This window comes from Cucurbita pepo, chromosome 6 (genome assembly GCF_057944985.1).
Source record: "Cucurbita pepo subsp. pepo isolate OVF chromosome 6, ASM5794498v1, whole genome shotgun sequence".
NCBI lineage: Eukaryota > Viridiplantae > Streptophyta > Magnoliopsida > Cucurbitales > Cucurbitaceae > Cucurbita > Cucurbita pepo.
This window is the reverse complement of record NC_141803.1, coordinates 949,723-964,827: the sequence shown is the minus strand read 5'-3', so window position 1 is coordinate 964,827 and position 15,105 is coordinate 949,723. Positions and strand designations below refer to the sequence as shown.

Sequence of the window (15,105 nt, the reverse complement as noted above, 5' to 3'; positions counted from 1 at the left end):
AATCTGAGGGGATTAAGAATCCCTTAATTTTAAATTAATTTTAGTAAAATTTAGAAATTTAGGAAGCAAATACGTGTTTATATAATAAAGATTTGATTACCATTTAAAAATTAGTCACCCATTCTGTTTATTTTCATCCCAAAATTTTAAAGATATCATATTCAATTTTAAGTTGGGCCTAATTGGGCATATTTATATATGGGCCCAAGCATGAAACGCAGGCCCAAGCTCACCCTTGGGGGTTTTCCGCCCTAAATTTTTGGTGAGGATTCAATTTTGGAATTTTGGAATTATAGGAAGCACTATGGTTGTCTCAATTGCTTGGTAATGCCGTCGCACGGGCGGCTGAAAGGGCGCTGCCACCGCCAAGAGCACTTGACGCAAATTCAAAAGCCCTTTGTGAGTTTGGATCTCTCCCTTTGTGCACTTTTTTCTGTTTCTGTAATTGATCGCCTTTTTCCATGATTGCTGAAAAGAGTGAGAACACTTTTCGTGTGGGACTACGGGTTACTGGGCTGTGATATGATCAGGTGGGGTTCTTTATATTCTACGAACTTAGCCAATCACGCAGCTATACCTCATTATCATCATCATCATCATCATCATCTTCTTCTTCTTCTCTGGACTTTTTTGATGGTTCAGTTAGAGTTCAAAGGGTCATAGTTGATTAGAGCTTTGAGTGGGATTTTGAATTATTGTATCTCTTTCTATCGTTTTGTTGGACTCACTTGCAAAATTCATTCCATTCTGTCCCCACTCTGAAATCTGATTCAAGCTCTTTTTCCATTGCCCTTGTGAATTTCTTATGAAGCTTCACTTTAGCTGGTATGTCGATTATAGGACAAGTTTGGATATGGAAATGCCAATTTCTAGTCTCAACTTTAGGAAAATTTTGAATGATTTTTTTCCCCTTCTGTTCTGTTCTTCTACAGATAGTGATTCTGAAAGTAAAATAGTAAAAGGGTTGATCCAAGGCAAGGAGGTTATTAGAATTATGTATAACAACAGTTAATCATTGGCCTTTTTACATTAACTACCAACTTCATTTCTCCTAGCTTCAGTTGAAATCATCGACACCTCTGTTAATGGATGTTTTACAGGAATCCGAATTTGCAAGCAAAGAAACTTTACTGTTAATAGCAGCTCTTGACAATGGTTTTATCATCTTTAGCAATGGAGTTCTTGCAGTGGGCAATGGCAGCTTGAATAGCAGACTGCAACTCTTCCATGGTGCTATCACTAGAAGAAGAAGAAGAAGTCATAGAGGGAGTAGCAACGAGGAGGCCACTATTTGTTGGGGATGTCCTCATGGATGCTGGTGCTGAGAATTCGCCTCGTCTTCCTCTCAGTTGTTCTTGCTTGTTTCGCGGATTCAAATTACCTGAAAACGAATAAGCTTGGCGACGGATGTGGAAGCTCTCTTTCCTCCATCTGAACAACAAAAATGGCCTGACCACTCTTGCATATCGCTTTAGAACTTGAGTGACATCAAACCCCAGCTTCCTTTTGTGCTTTCCTCTATCATTTTTCTCGTTAGTGTCGCACCCTTTTCGCCATTTTGGAAATCCAAGCAATGAGAAAGGCTTGGATTTGGTCCTGCCACCTGGTTCCGTAGGTGCAGTTGGGTGGTGGTTGGGGCTGCTGATGCTGCAGCTTGAGGTGTCTTTGATGGGGTCTTGATGGTCCCAAAAGTGTTTGATTGGGATGGAAGTGGTGGAGGAGCGAGGTGAAGAGGGAAGGTGGGAGAGGAGATGAAGGGGGAGCAAGTGGCCATGGAAGAAGATGTCATCTGCAGGAGACAAGTCAATGGCGAAGGAAGGAGGAGAGGGTTTGGATTTGGGTTTGTGAGAAGAAGAATGGAGAGGGGTTGTGAAGGAGAATTCATGTGAAGGAGAAGAGGAAGCAGAGGGAGGAAGAGGAGGAGACGTTTCTTCAACCTCAAAGCTCTCTGCTTCTTGCTTGTACTCTGCAACTTCCTCCTCTGCTGTCTTCTGCTTCTGATTTGAGTTCATAATTCAGATTCTCGGATTCTCTGTCCCTAACACTTTTGGTTCTAAGGATAAGGAAGATTATGAAGCAGTGGAGAGAGAGGGAGAGAGCGAGGGAGGGGTCTTGTCTCTTCACTGCCTGAAGCTGAGAATGGAATGTCTTTTGAATTTAGGTTTGGTTTTAAGTACATTTTCTCTTCATTTACACAAATGTGGGACCCTACTCAATCCAACACCCATTAAAGTACCAAGTACTTCGATCTAAGGATCCCTTCACAAATAGCTTTTTTTTTTTTTTTTTTTTTTTTTTTTATAAATATTCTTATATCTTTCAATAAATTTAATTAGATTATTTGAAATTATGGGTGTAATATCTTTTACCTTTCCAAGTTGTGTCCTTTTAATTTCTTAAAGTTGGTCAGTGGTCACTAACACCATTTTGCATTTACCTATTTACCTAACAATGATGAAAAAGTTGAATTTAAATTTTCAATTTCAAGAAAAAAGATTTCATGTCAATTGCCAAAGAATATTGAATAAAGACCTCATATAATTTTACTTGACTTCAAGTAATTAGATGGTGTTTCATCTTTTTATAATGTAATATTGTAATAAATATTTCAATCATATAGTATTAAATATTTAAAAAAGGAGAGAATCGAAGTCCTGAAGGTATGGGAAAGACACTTTTCACACAGCTAATCAATCCATACATTTCTTCTCTCTAATTATTTATAATATTTTCATTTTTTTAGAAATAAAAATAAATGTAATTAGGCTGATGAAGAAAATGAAGTATATCAACTGTTACAGGACGTGCGGTCTAAACTACATAATTTATATATAATTTGTATAATGATAGCGACAGTTTTCCATTCATTTAACCCTCTAATTTATCAATTAATCCTATTTTTCGATTTCATTCAACTTAATGCGAAATGAAGTCTTATTCATGGCTTCAAAGGAAAAAAAAAATCGATCAAAAATCCATTTCGAGAGTAAGAATCGACAACACACGTGATTGGAGAAAAAAGGGGGAAATTTTATAATATGAGGGGGAAAAAGAAGATAAGAATTTCAAGCAGTTTGGTGGAATGGCAGAGACCCACACACACGTGTGAACGGTGGTCCAATCATATAAAGAAGAATCAGGGAGTTACTTTTGAGGTATTTTGAATTAGCTCAGGTCAACAAAAATGAAAAATGTAGGAGACATTTCATATCCATCTCCTCAGTATCCATGCAAAGACTAGAGAGAGAGGATAGAGTGCGAAATGTTTGGACCTCTCTTCTCTTAAGCTTAAGGGTTTGTGAAGAAAATTATTGTTGTTTTGTCAAAAACAAACACTGATTAAATGAGTAACTGAAGAATCTATGGGTGTGAGTGACTGGAGAAGATGAGTAGATATGAGAATTTCAAACCACAAAGGAAAGGAAAGGAAAGGAAAGGAAAGGAAAGGAAAAGAAAATAAATGCACAGGACTTGTGTAGATGGGTCCTTGGAATCTGTGTCACTACTCGGATTTACAGGCTAAACTTCCTACAAATCTGTTCTAAGATCAGAATATGCAAATCTCTTATGTTTCTCTCACTTCATCAGATCAATAAAATGACTTGTAATAATTTGGAGGGGTAGTCAAAGAAAGAAAAAGAAACTTTTATATCTCTCACGTGCTACGCTCTAAAGGAATAAAATCTAAAACACAAAACAATAAAAAGTCCCTATTAGCTAGCTTGCAGTTCACGTGTGGGTTGGCTTCTACTGCCAAATACGACCAAAACAGTGTCTACTTCTTGCGGTGTGGCTTTTGACCACACTACGCACTAACCTCGGGGCGTCTAGATCTACAGCTTCACTATCCCCACAATAAGTGAAGAAGACAATCAGTGAGACGGAGGCGAAGTGCACAAAGGCCAGATTCAAGTGTACGCAAAATAAAGACTGGGAGACTTCAATATCTAGATAATCAAATTCGTACAGAATTCTTGAATCCATTCAGGTCAGAATAACAGAAAACTAAGAGCACAATTCGTACACAAACTAAAGTAATGGGTATCGAAGGATTTCTTTTTCTTTTCCTCGGAAAATGTGCCAGCCAATATTTTCTATTAATATGGTTCATCATCTTGAACATGTCAGAGAATGTAATAAAATGTATATGAACAAATCGTCTAGACAGCTGTGTTGCAAGGGATTTCCTCCTAACCAACAGTGAGCTAAACATATCTAATTGAATTCCCCTACATATTAAATTACAATGACGAATATGTTCACTCAGTGGCATTGTAAGTAGGAAGGACAAGCAGATAATGGAATGAATGGAGAAACTAAATGATTTACCTTCACTCTTCAGTGTCATATACAGGCGACTTTATCAAAAGCTTTCCACCAAGATGTGAGGCAAGCATGTCAATCATAAACCGATGTCAGAAAACAGTATCCAAAAGCAATCAACTCTAACTGGCATCTCCTGCCTTGAAGAGTAGTAACACTATAGAGAGCTATATTTCCCAATGGAATTGCCGTGGAATCCAAAAAATGATCCAAATTCTCAAAGGAAGCAATGAGAATTGTGGAAAACCTCAGAGAGGGGTCCATTTCTGAGATGAAGGTCAATTCTGAATAATTTCTAAGTCTGGGTCATTTCCAAGATCACAATCAACTCTGCTCAGTGCACCCACAATGAAGTGTAACTGGAGAGTAGGCTAGTCACTTCCGCTGCTGTGTCTTTCTGTGCAGAGACATAAGAATAACTTTTAACCAATTTAGGGCTAAATCTGTACAAAACTAATTTGAAAAGATAAACATGCATACTCAATCACACACAAAACACAGGATCCACAGACCTCCAGAAGGTCTTTTCCCTTCCATGGCTTCTTTCTTCTCTTGGCAACTTAAGCATAGAAAAGGTCCATCCCAAGCACGCAATTTTCCTCTGCTAGATGAGCCGGCATATATGGAGATACCCTCCCGAGGTTGGATCTCAACTTGGCATACTGCACATACAAACAGCTTAAACATGTTGCAGATAGGATACTTCGCCTCTAACCTGCATTTCAGAAGCTGAAGTCAGGATAGTATTTATGATAAGACGCCAATAATTCCTCAACATTACTAGAAAAAATTGTCCATCTGAATCGATCATCAAAATGTTAGTAAAATTAATTCAACTTCTCTGCTCTTAAAAAGCACAAACCTTTCTGACAGCATAGCCGATCCTTCCTCAAATAATTCCTCAACAACATCCGGCTCATTATATTCCTTATCAAGATGAGAAGATGATTCAGAAGTCTTTTTGCGGAACATTGATTTAAACATTCTTTTTCCCTGCTTCTTCGTTGGCGGCAAAGCAGTAGATGGTTTCTCCCTTGGTAATATGTCAATCACAATGCATGTAGTATCATCGCGAAGTCCCTTTGACTGTACTGCTTCCTGTAAAGAAAGATGGTCAATCAGTTGAAAAGCATCATAACACTATAATAAAGAAAGTTATTATAACAGTATTAAACAAGGACTAAAGGAAACAATTTGTAACCATCCATACTTTAACAATCTGTGCAGCAGCAGTTTCTACCGGCATCCCCCGACAGCAATCGTAGGCAGTTTCAGCTGATAAAGCATCCCAAACACCATCACTTGAAATAATAACCCTACCACCAGTAGAAGATAGCTGCAAGATAAAATTAGAGCATGAATTTACTTGACAAAAGAATGGCATTCCAGATGCAGATTACACAAGTATGTTGCGGTTCAATTAAATATCAAATACAAAAACCCAGCAGCTGATGCCCTGACAAGATCTTATACACCAAGAGGCAATGAACTGAAAAATGTAAATATTTTACTGATAGCTAAAAATAAGAGCAGAAGTTCAAGAGGCTGGCCTCTACTCCATTAAATATTCTCTTACCCACCAAAAGACAATGTAACATTTAGCATCTCTCTTTCGCCCCTCCTATTTATTAACTCTCTCTACTCTTCGATAGTTACAGTGGCCATTTAAACACACCTGAGTTACTAGCAAGACTAATAGTACATTCTCATTTCTAACCAACTCTAAACCACCTCAGATGAGTTGCATGTGTTTCCTCTGACATCTCCTGCTACATGTGAACATGATTGGCAAATTATCATCATCTCACTCATATCAATTCATCTTCAATTCAATTGGACCACATATGACATAGCTCAAAGATAATGTTGCCATTGCCGTCTAACATAGTAATTTAATATTTGACAAAGATCAGTGCAAGAGTATAAGATTTTCCATAATTGCCTATGAAATCAACAATCCAGTAAAATAAAGCTCCAGTCTTTTCCTCATATAAGGATATCATACGTTTTTCTGTTATGGATGTCGAAGGATGTTGAAGATCCAAAACAAGGTTCACATGCAGATCACATGCCAAAACATGGGGAAAGAAACAATAATAATAAATTAATGAGTCACCAACTGTACACAAGCATCTGTCAACCAAAAGCAATTATAAAAAAACTTGGAAAAAGTGTTTCAAAGGGCAACAGCCTTATGCTAAATTTTGAGAGAAAAACTATTACATAGAAAAAGGATTATTTTGTAGCAAGCAAGGATAGGTATAAATTTTAAATATATAACACGTAGAAAGATAGCTTCATCAGATAGAAAGCCACCTTAACTTGCTTCACGTAGGGTACAGGCACTATAAACTCGCCAATATCCATATCACCAATCGATCGTGATAGACACAAGCCACCTGGCCAGCATCTTAATGGACCAATCTAAGATAAACAAAGGACACGCAAACATCTAAAAGTCAGCATTGGAATTCAAAAGTTGAAAAGGTAAGACTAGCTTATAAAAGTCTGAGTCAAATAACCGGACCTCTGCACCACCACCAGTATTCAGCCGGCCCACCTCACCGCCACTAGCAATTATACGTTCTCTCCTATTCAAAAGCATTCAAGAATCTTAAGCACAATACTAATAGTTAAAGTGGATGGCACTAAGTCACGTTGCATTGATAAATAATAACATACTCTTCTTCGTTGCATTCTAGCCTATGATCTGCTGATAAGTAGAAGATGTCACCTTCAGCTGATTCTAACGTGCAACGGGAATCCCCAACAGAAGCAACAGTGAGAACCCATCCCTCAATGATCATGAAGGTGACGGTGGTTCCTGATGTTTGTGCTGGAATAACAACAAATAGCAATGCATCAATATCATAAGTTTTTAAAATGTCCATACCAGAATTGCAGCTTCTGGGCTATAAGAGTAGTAGTAAGAAAAAGGCTGCAAACGTGCAGCCCATAAACTTATGATGATCAAGCAGAATGGGTTATGTCAAATACTTTCAAGACTAATTCTGGGCATACCAAAATCATAAAAATATATATCTTTTTTTTTTCTTTTCTCCTCCACATAAAGTTGCCAATTTGCAATCATGGGAGCACCATAATGGTACATATAAGTTTCCACAACCCTTTCATCATACAAAATAAAATGAACTCCAATCCACAATCTTCCCTTCCTAAGGTGAGTGAATGTGGATTACTCCAAGAGGAGGTAACCAAGAACGACTAAGAGAATTTGTTTATATGGAGATAGTCTCACCTTTCTCTTGGAAATCTTTGTCCGTCTTCACAAAACCAGCAACCAAGGCCCTTGGCAATGCTGCAACCCATTCGTCTCTGTTGAGATCTGATGGAATAGCAGCTAAAACATTGTTCAACAAATTTTCCTTCGTATAAATAGCAGCGGCAGATCCATTATGTCCATCAAAAAGCTGCAAACATAAGAATTTAACTTTTTATTTAGAAGTCCAATCTAATGCAGCAGAATTTCGCGCTCTTGGGGGGGAAGATTATATACAGCGTAGCTGTTAAAAGTAAACATCTGATCGAATAGAGTACAACTTTTTCCAGAAGATAAAGAACCTACCCCAAAAACCGAATATGTAGAGACTCCATCCCCGACCACTCTCTCGCATTCCGACTTCAGTAATGTAAAATCCTCCCCTTTCTTACTCTGACTCGCCTGACCATGTACGATTTCCGGTCTCTCAATCTTCTCAATCGCCAATTCACGCTTCAGGAGCACGGACAGCGGGACTGTATGATGTTCACTCCTCGTGGACATTGTATTTCGCGTCCTCAAAATTGCAAAACAGCCTTCCGAAGAAAATATGCAGCTCCCAGTCTAAATCGTCATTATTTAATCGGACAAATTCTGTAAAATAGATCATCAAAAACCGCAAGAACCAAACACTTTACATGCACAAACACCAATATTGTAGAGATAAAAACCAAAAACGAATTTTGTACAAGAAGTTACACATCCAATCAGACGCTTCAATGACGCAAATTACCATCATTCCTGCATACCTTTTGAGATCTCCAAGGGGGAGAAAAAAATTCCACAAAAATAAGATTTGAAAAATATTAATAAAAATAACAACATTTCACGTTCCAATCCAATAACAATTTACCCCCGAATTCACCATCGGAAACAACTTTAACCTCTTATTAATTGATCTGGAACAAATTGTTCTGAAGAAAAACGCAACGACAACAGAAATAGATTCGATGCAGATCACCGGGAATAAAACGACCATCATACCCTACTAACATTCCAAAATCCTCGAAAGGGAAAACGCAAAGAAGAAACCGAAACACGAAAAAGGACAAATAGAAAGAGCATTTACAGGCAAGAGGAGACGAAAACTCAGGCGATTGATTGATGACAACTACACCAAAATTGGGAACAACTCCATCAATCGAATTGACTTCATCGATCGAGAAACGCGGATCCCGGCACCCTGCAAAAATTCCATTGCTCTTCCGCGCGCGCAAGAGAGAGAGAGAGAAAGAAGGAGAGAGAGAGAGAGAGAGAGAGAGAGAGAGAGAGATGTAATAGGGAAAAAATAAAAAAAAGCGTAAATGAGGGAGTTTTGTGGGTGTCCTTTGTGTGTGTTTTAGAGGTGACATGGCAAATGAAAAACAAATATAAATAAATAATCCAAAAATAAATAGAAATACCCTCGTCAATTTGGCGCCCCGAGCCGGTTAGAAGCCGACATAGCTGTCTTTGGCGCTTGCGGCGCCTTGAAAACCGTTGATTCAGCATTTTCCCCTCCATTGACTTATTGACTAAAAAATTATTAAACAAAATAAAATAACATGCCGGTCACGTTTCCGGTCTGGGCCTGCTCTTCTTGGGCCCACCATTCTAATGGGCCCTACTACATCTTTTTCCACATTGGATCCGGTCCACTTCCAACCCGTCTCCACCCCCTCCAGTTCTTTTTGCCACGTGTCACCTTATGCTTCGAACTTATTCAGATGGAGTTGGGCAACATAATAAACTTAAATTTAAATTTATTTGAATAAAATGATGTAAATGGGAAGAGCAAAATGGAGCCTCGGGGGCACCGCCGTTGGATGGGGCGAAGTTGTTAAGAAATAGAAGAATCCAACGGGGGAGAAGAAGAGGCCCACATCGTACGTAGGTCGTAAGCGTCAGGTATAGGGCGCGAAATTAGCGGCGCCGTTAATTGGAAGTTAATTGAGAAAGAAACAAAAACCGCGTGAAGAGAGTGAAGCAACCAACGCCAAGTCAAACAAACTTTGTTTTATTATTTTATTTATTTATTTATTTATTGCTCCAAGCTTCCAGCTTCCAGCTTACAGATGGGATTCGGCTTTGCTGTTGTTCCTGTGTTGGACCACTGCACGACAATGTCTTGTTTTAAATAAATACATTACTATTATTATTATTATTATTATTATTATTATTTTATTATTTATTATTCCATTTCATTTCCCACAGCTGTTAACAACCCAACTCCCTCCAAACACCCTTATTTCTTCCCTTTTTATTGTCTATCCCCTTAATTCAACCAAACCCCTCTACTGCTCCACACTAATATCAACGCAATATCTCTTCCCTACCTTCTTCTACTTATGAAACTTCCTCGCACCTCCCCCCTCATGTCATCGGACAAATAACTGAATGAACTAATCAATCCAACAAGTCGGTAAGTCGGTATTGTATTAACAAAATTTAAAGCTGGGATGAAGATTTAAACTTCTGACCTCTAATCGAGAGCATATGTCTTTATCTTCAAAATAGGCTATATCGTGTCTGATCTCTTCCATCTCTGCCTCGCTTGTTGTTACCTATGTTGAAGAAAGGTTTGGAATCCTGTAGAGAATGAAGAGGGGCCAAGCATCTTCCTCTCAACCGTGCTTCTTGAGGCTCCACTCTCCCCATAAGGCTCCATTAGCCTGGGCGAAGATGGGGATAAGAAATAAGGATTGAAGTCCCCTTCCTTGGCCCTACTAGGGACTGGACATGGGTTAGTTTTGTAAATGTGTAGAGCAACGTGTAGTGTGGTGTAGTAGTAAGCACTTCAGGTTCAGGTAAAGTATTGATAGATTAAATATTACTTTGGTCCATGCATTGATTGTGTTAAGTATTGGTTGATTAAGGGTCTATGATTGATGCAAAAGCTCAAACTATTTGATGGATGTTCATGTTGGGTACATGTTGGGTACAGGAGATATGCAAGCAATTTCCATAAATCTCATGCACAATAACAAACATATAGGGCCATGACGTACCGGGGGGCTGGATGAGAGGAAGCTTCCTGGTGATTCAGAGATCAAAACTGAAACCCAACCTCATGTTTCCATCAACCACCACAGGCTTGCCCACCTGCCTCAAGAACCTAAGCTTTTAGGCTATGACCCAACAAATCTCGAAAATTCCATCTGGATATAGCACTGTTGAAAATTGGTTTTCTTGTACCAGTAATGTCTGCAGCTGTGTCCAAAACGTCCACAAATGATGTATTTTCTCCAGTTACAAGATATCTTTATCCTACTCGTCCTCTCTGCATCGCTGCAATATGCACTACGACCACGTCATCGACATGGCTTAAAGAATACCCATCGTTTCCTGGGCCAAAATGTAATGGGGTAATTGCTAAATTTTGTTAGGAAGATAAAAAATATTTTTAACAAAATTTAAATTGCATAACTTCTGCAATACTCAAATGATTAGTAGGACAAGAGACAAGTATGGATAGAAACGGGAAGAAGAATCTGCTCAAAGAGAAAGGGAAAGAACAGCCAAAAAGGGAGGATTTATCTTACTTTTTTTATTCGCTTTTGACTATGCAACAAAATTGGCTAAAGTTTCAAAAGTGAGCTAAAAGTATATTTCACAGCTATAAAGATCATGTCAAACTCACTCCAAGGAATAAACGAAATCAAAGTAGGCTGCTCACTGGTCATTGGTAAACCCCATTTGAGCAGCCTTACTTAAGTGATTTCACTGCAGATTTCCAGTGTAAACAACAACAAAGTTATTCCACTGAATGATCTTTGATCTTTAGTTGGTTAAGCTAGTAATCATTGACTTGAGCCACCGCATGAATCCAACTGAATTTATCAGAGAAAAAGCAGTATTTACCATGCGCGCAATAACATTTCCAGCCGCAACTTTTCCGGCAGTATCGGAATGCCCTCAGATGCAGCTTGCAATGCAATCTTGTCAGCAATGGCCTTCGAAATAACTTCTCGTGATGGACCTGTCATCACAGCCGCGTTCAGAGGAATTTGAAAACATCGATGAAGATCAACAGCATTTGTCCATGGATCACAAAAGGAAGGAACAAGAATAAGCTAATAGTACCTGTTTCTCATCGGCAACATATCCATCGGTCGAGCCAAGCGCAAAGAAGGACGACGTATAAAGAATCTGAGATGCAAGACTCGGCCTAAAGACGCCCCAGTTACAGGAACCTTCATACTTTCAACGAAGGCAAAGCGACTGAAGTAGCCAAAGCTGGAAATGCCTTGCAGTGCTCAAGAAAATTAGACATTACTGTGAAACGTGGAGGAAGAGAACTTGTAGTAATTAGCATCTTCAGCTAAGTGCTCAAAGTTGCAAGTTTTAGAAACTCTGTTCTAATACTACTTTTTATAGAAGTCACTACTACTAATATCCACCATTTTATTTAAAGCTTTTTAAATGGCAGTTTCTGTGAACCTTTTATTAATTTGAAGGGCTCACATCACAAACTACGTCTTTTCCTCATTGGTTTACAAATTTGCAGGGAGGCTCTACTTTACATTTACATTATTGTTTGCTTCAAAGTTGCCCAAGAGCCAAATTTCTTGTCTCTGCATTTATGGCGGTGGCCATGTTCTCAAGCAAGATGTGCAATTGATGGCAACAAATGAGTATCGGGTTGGATTTTCACACAATGAATGGCTATAGTCTCGAGCGACGCATCAATTTGATGGGATTGAAGGAGGTACGTCGTCTTGTTTGTGCGCGCAAGACGTTGTTTGAAGAACTTGAAGATCCGATATCCCAATCCTCGACATTCTTTGGAACACAAACATCATAAAGGATTTGACCAAGAACTCCATGAGGAATGGTAGTCAGCGAATTAGGTAGCTGCAATACTCCTTCCATGTGTTTGTCATGCATGGATCCAATGCCCCTGTAGTCAAAGCCATCCACGATGCTGGATAAGTAAAGGTGGTCGCTTGGAGCAAGAGCAGGCTCCTGAAAACTACTCGATGAAGATGCAGCTTTTCTAACGTCAGGTGTTGTTTTGTAAGAGTCACCATTCATTTTATCTATTGCAGTTACTTCTTCATCAGGTCTAGTTCTTTGACAGTAAACTCCAGCGGCTTTACTTAGCAACTCTGTGACAGCAGCTCTATATTCAATGGGAAAATGCAGATAATGCCCTGCAATATGCAATCAGAAAACAAGACTTCAAAGCCTGTACAATTCACAGAGTGGTCGTTTGAAGAACTCCAATCACATGGTAAAAGATAATTGTTGGCTAACAAAAGATAGAAATATTGCTGTAAACTACTTGCGAACTTTGACAACCTATGTGCCTCCGGCTCCGGTTGGGAATGTGCAAGAGAAAATGAAATAATACAATAATATATCGCTATATTCTATGACACAAACTGTAACGGCCCAAGCCCACCATTAGCAGATATTCTTCTGTTTGAGCTTTCCTTCAAAGTTTCTAAAACACGTCTCCCAGGGAGAGGTTTCCACACCCTTATAAAGAATGCTTCGTTGTCCTCCTCAACTGACATGAGATCTCACACAGACTCCCATAGAGAAGAGTAACGTCCATACATACAGAATGCAAAAGCTTAGAAACATACCAACATGTGGGGAGCCATTCCATTTGATTAATTTAACATCGCCCCCAAGATCTTCTAGTCGTTGAGCAAAATTGAAGATTGTCTGATAAGGAGCAAGATCATCCTCTTCCGAGCACAAAATAAGATAAGGAGCCTTCATACTCTGCATTAGAGCAGTGTTAGGTGAATTCAAATCTTGTAGACTGGAGTTGAATTAGGACAAGTAATCGTTAAATTGCTTACAACTGAAGCATAAAGAGTTTGCCAATATTCTGCACGGTGTGATTCAAATCTGTTGAGGAAAAGCGCATCGAGACCAGAAGCAATGTTGTGCGCTGCCCATGATACTATTCTCGGTGGTTGAGATGCTTTCAGCACAGTTGGATGAAGCAAAAATCGAGTTCCCAAGTCACTGGTAAAATCAACTGGACTGGAATCATAAATATAGCCAGAAATACAGTCCCTGACCAGTTCATAACCATCCTACAGCCAATGTATACAATAAACAAATGGAATAAATTCAGGGAAAACCATATGGGTTCCTCTCATATCTTTGAATAAAGATTGAACAGCAAAGAGTAACGTTTACCGAACAATGTTGATGCGGTTCATGGTATCCCTCAATTATCTGCCATGGCATGAAGAGCAAATGTGAGAGAAAATCTGATTGTCCTCAACAGGATGCCCCTATGTGGTTTGAGCAAACCATAATAGAAAAGTATGAGAAAGCTCACCTGGAGAAGCTTATACATGCATGCTTTAGGCCCACCAGAAAATGATGCAAACACTATGGGGCATCTCTTTATCTTTAGCTCCTGAAAGTAAATTTCAGCAGTTACTAAAGCATCTAGGTAGCTTAGACTTGAGCAATTATTTTAATTATGCATTTCAAAATTACTTTAGTACTAACCTCGACTAGTACTTTAAGAATGTCAAATGCCAGAGATGCAGCCTTATCGGGGAAGAACCTGCTCCAAATGTCCATCAAAAACATCAAAATTAGACGTGTTTGCCAGCCAAATGTCTTAGCCAGGGAAACGAAATCAGAGGCTGGATTAAAACCCCCGATTTCAAAACTTTAATAAACAAACTACAAGCCTCCCAGCATTAATTCAACATCAATATGAATGTACGCATTATTTTCTTCAAATTTTCAGCCAACAAGGAAAGTAAATCCAAAATCCCATGTCCCAATGGGCCTAGTTTGCCTATATCGCTAAGCGTACTCGTTAAATGAACACAACTAGAGATACAGATGGAATTTGAAGACTGGGCGCTAGAAGTCTGGAGCAAACAAAGGTGGTATTTAGTAAGCTCATAGATTCAGCAACAATATCAAAACCGGATTTCCAGTGACAATCAAAGCGGGAAAAGGAAAACAAGTAAATTGGGAAGTTGAACTCACATATTGAGGAATTCAGGATGGCAAACAAGTGAATTCCAACCCAGGGAGGAATACATATCCACATATCTTTTCAAGTGCCTCTCCTGACTAGACATCCATGCGAACGCCACTACAATCCCTTCGACCTTCCCGACTCGCTCTCTTCTTCCCCAGTAATACCTTCCCCCAAATCCCCACATCTTTCTCCTCCTCTTCTCTCCTCTCCGAATTCCAAAATCCAGTAAATCTTGCAGCTCTGGATAATAAAGCACTTCCACTCAGTTTGTCGTTGTCTTCAAGCTTTCTTCCTCAAAAATATCGGGAGGATGAAGACGATTCTAATATGAACTTACCGACCAAATAAAGAAGAAGAACCGCAACGCAATTGTCCAGAATTGCAATGGCAAGTGCTCGATTTTTTGTTGAAATTTCAACTGGTCGTGGCCCCACTATGCTGCCTTTCGCCGAAGAAACCTTGCCACGTCATCTCCACAATTACAATTTCTGCCATCCACATAGAAATATTTGCAGTAACATAAAGTTATTTCTAGGAACTCGCTTATTTGCTA

At 39.1% G+C, this 15,105-nt stretch overlaps 2 protein-coding genes and 1 pseudogene across 3 annotated transcripts; all 3 read right to left on the bottom strand.

Annotated features, from left to right (window-relative positions):
- Positions 1–977: 977 nt before the first annotated feature.
- On the bottom strand, positions 978–2,091 carry LOC111797659 (BRI1 kinase inhibitor 1 pseudogene; annotated as a pseudogene).
- A 1,869-nt stretch (positions 2,092–3,960) lies between these two features.
- On the bottom strand, positions 3,961–8,873 carry LOC111796851 (putative protein phosphatase 2C 12). Its single transcript, XM_023679636.2, has 10 exons — positions 8,673–8,873; positions 7,910–8,197; positions 7,583–7,754; positions 7,006–7,159; positions 6,851–6,914; positions 6,640–6,747; positions 5,534–5,659; positions 5,186–5,421; positions 4,836–5,038; positions 3,961–4,720 (listed from the first exon to the last, which is right to left on the bottom strand). Exons 2-10 carry the CDS (start codon positions 8,105–8,107, stop codon positions 4,695–4,697), a joined length of 1,287 nt encoding a protein of 428 aa, XP_023535404.1. The 5' UTR covers positions 8,108–8,197; positions 8,673–8,873; the 3' UTR covers positions 3,961–4,694.
- A 3,093-nt stretch (positions 8,874–11,966) lies between these two features.
- LOC111796852 (uncharacterized) lies at positions 11,967–14,937 on the bottom strand. 2 transcript variants are annotated; one of them, XM_087125007.1, is made up of 8 exons: positions 14,838–14,937; positions 14,558–14,806; positions 14,063–14,120; positions 13,887–13,967; positions 13,742–13,780; positions 13,396–13,635; positions 13,174–13,315; positions 11,967–12,735 (listed from the first exon to the last, which is right to left on the bottom strand). In XM_087125007.1, the coding sequence occupies exons 2-8, from the start codon at positions 14,734–14,736 to the stop codon at positions 12,248–12,250; spliced, it is 1,227 nt and encodes a 408-aa protein (XP_086981133.1). In that variant the 5' UTR covers positions 14,737–14,806; positions 14,838–14,937; the 3' UTR covers positions 11,967–12,247. The 2 variants fall into 2 exon arrangements, with proteins under 2 accessions (XP_086981133.1, XP_023535408.2); XM_023679640.2 differs by having other exon boundaries at positions 14,558–14,933.
- Between the last annotated feature and the right edge of the window lie 168 nt (positions 14,938–15,105).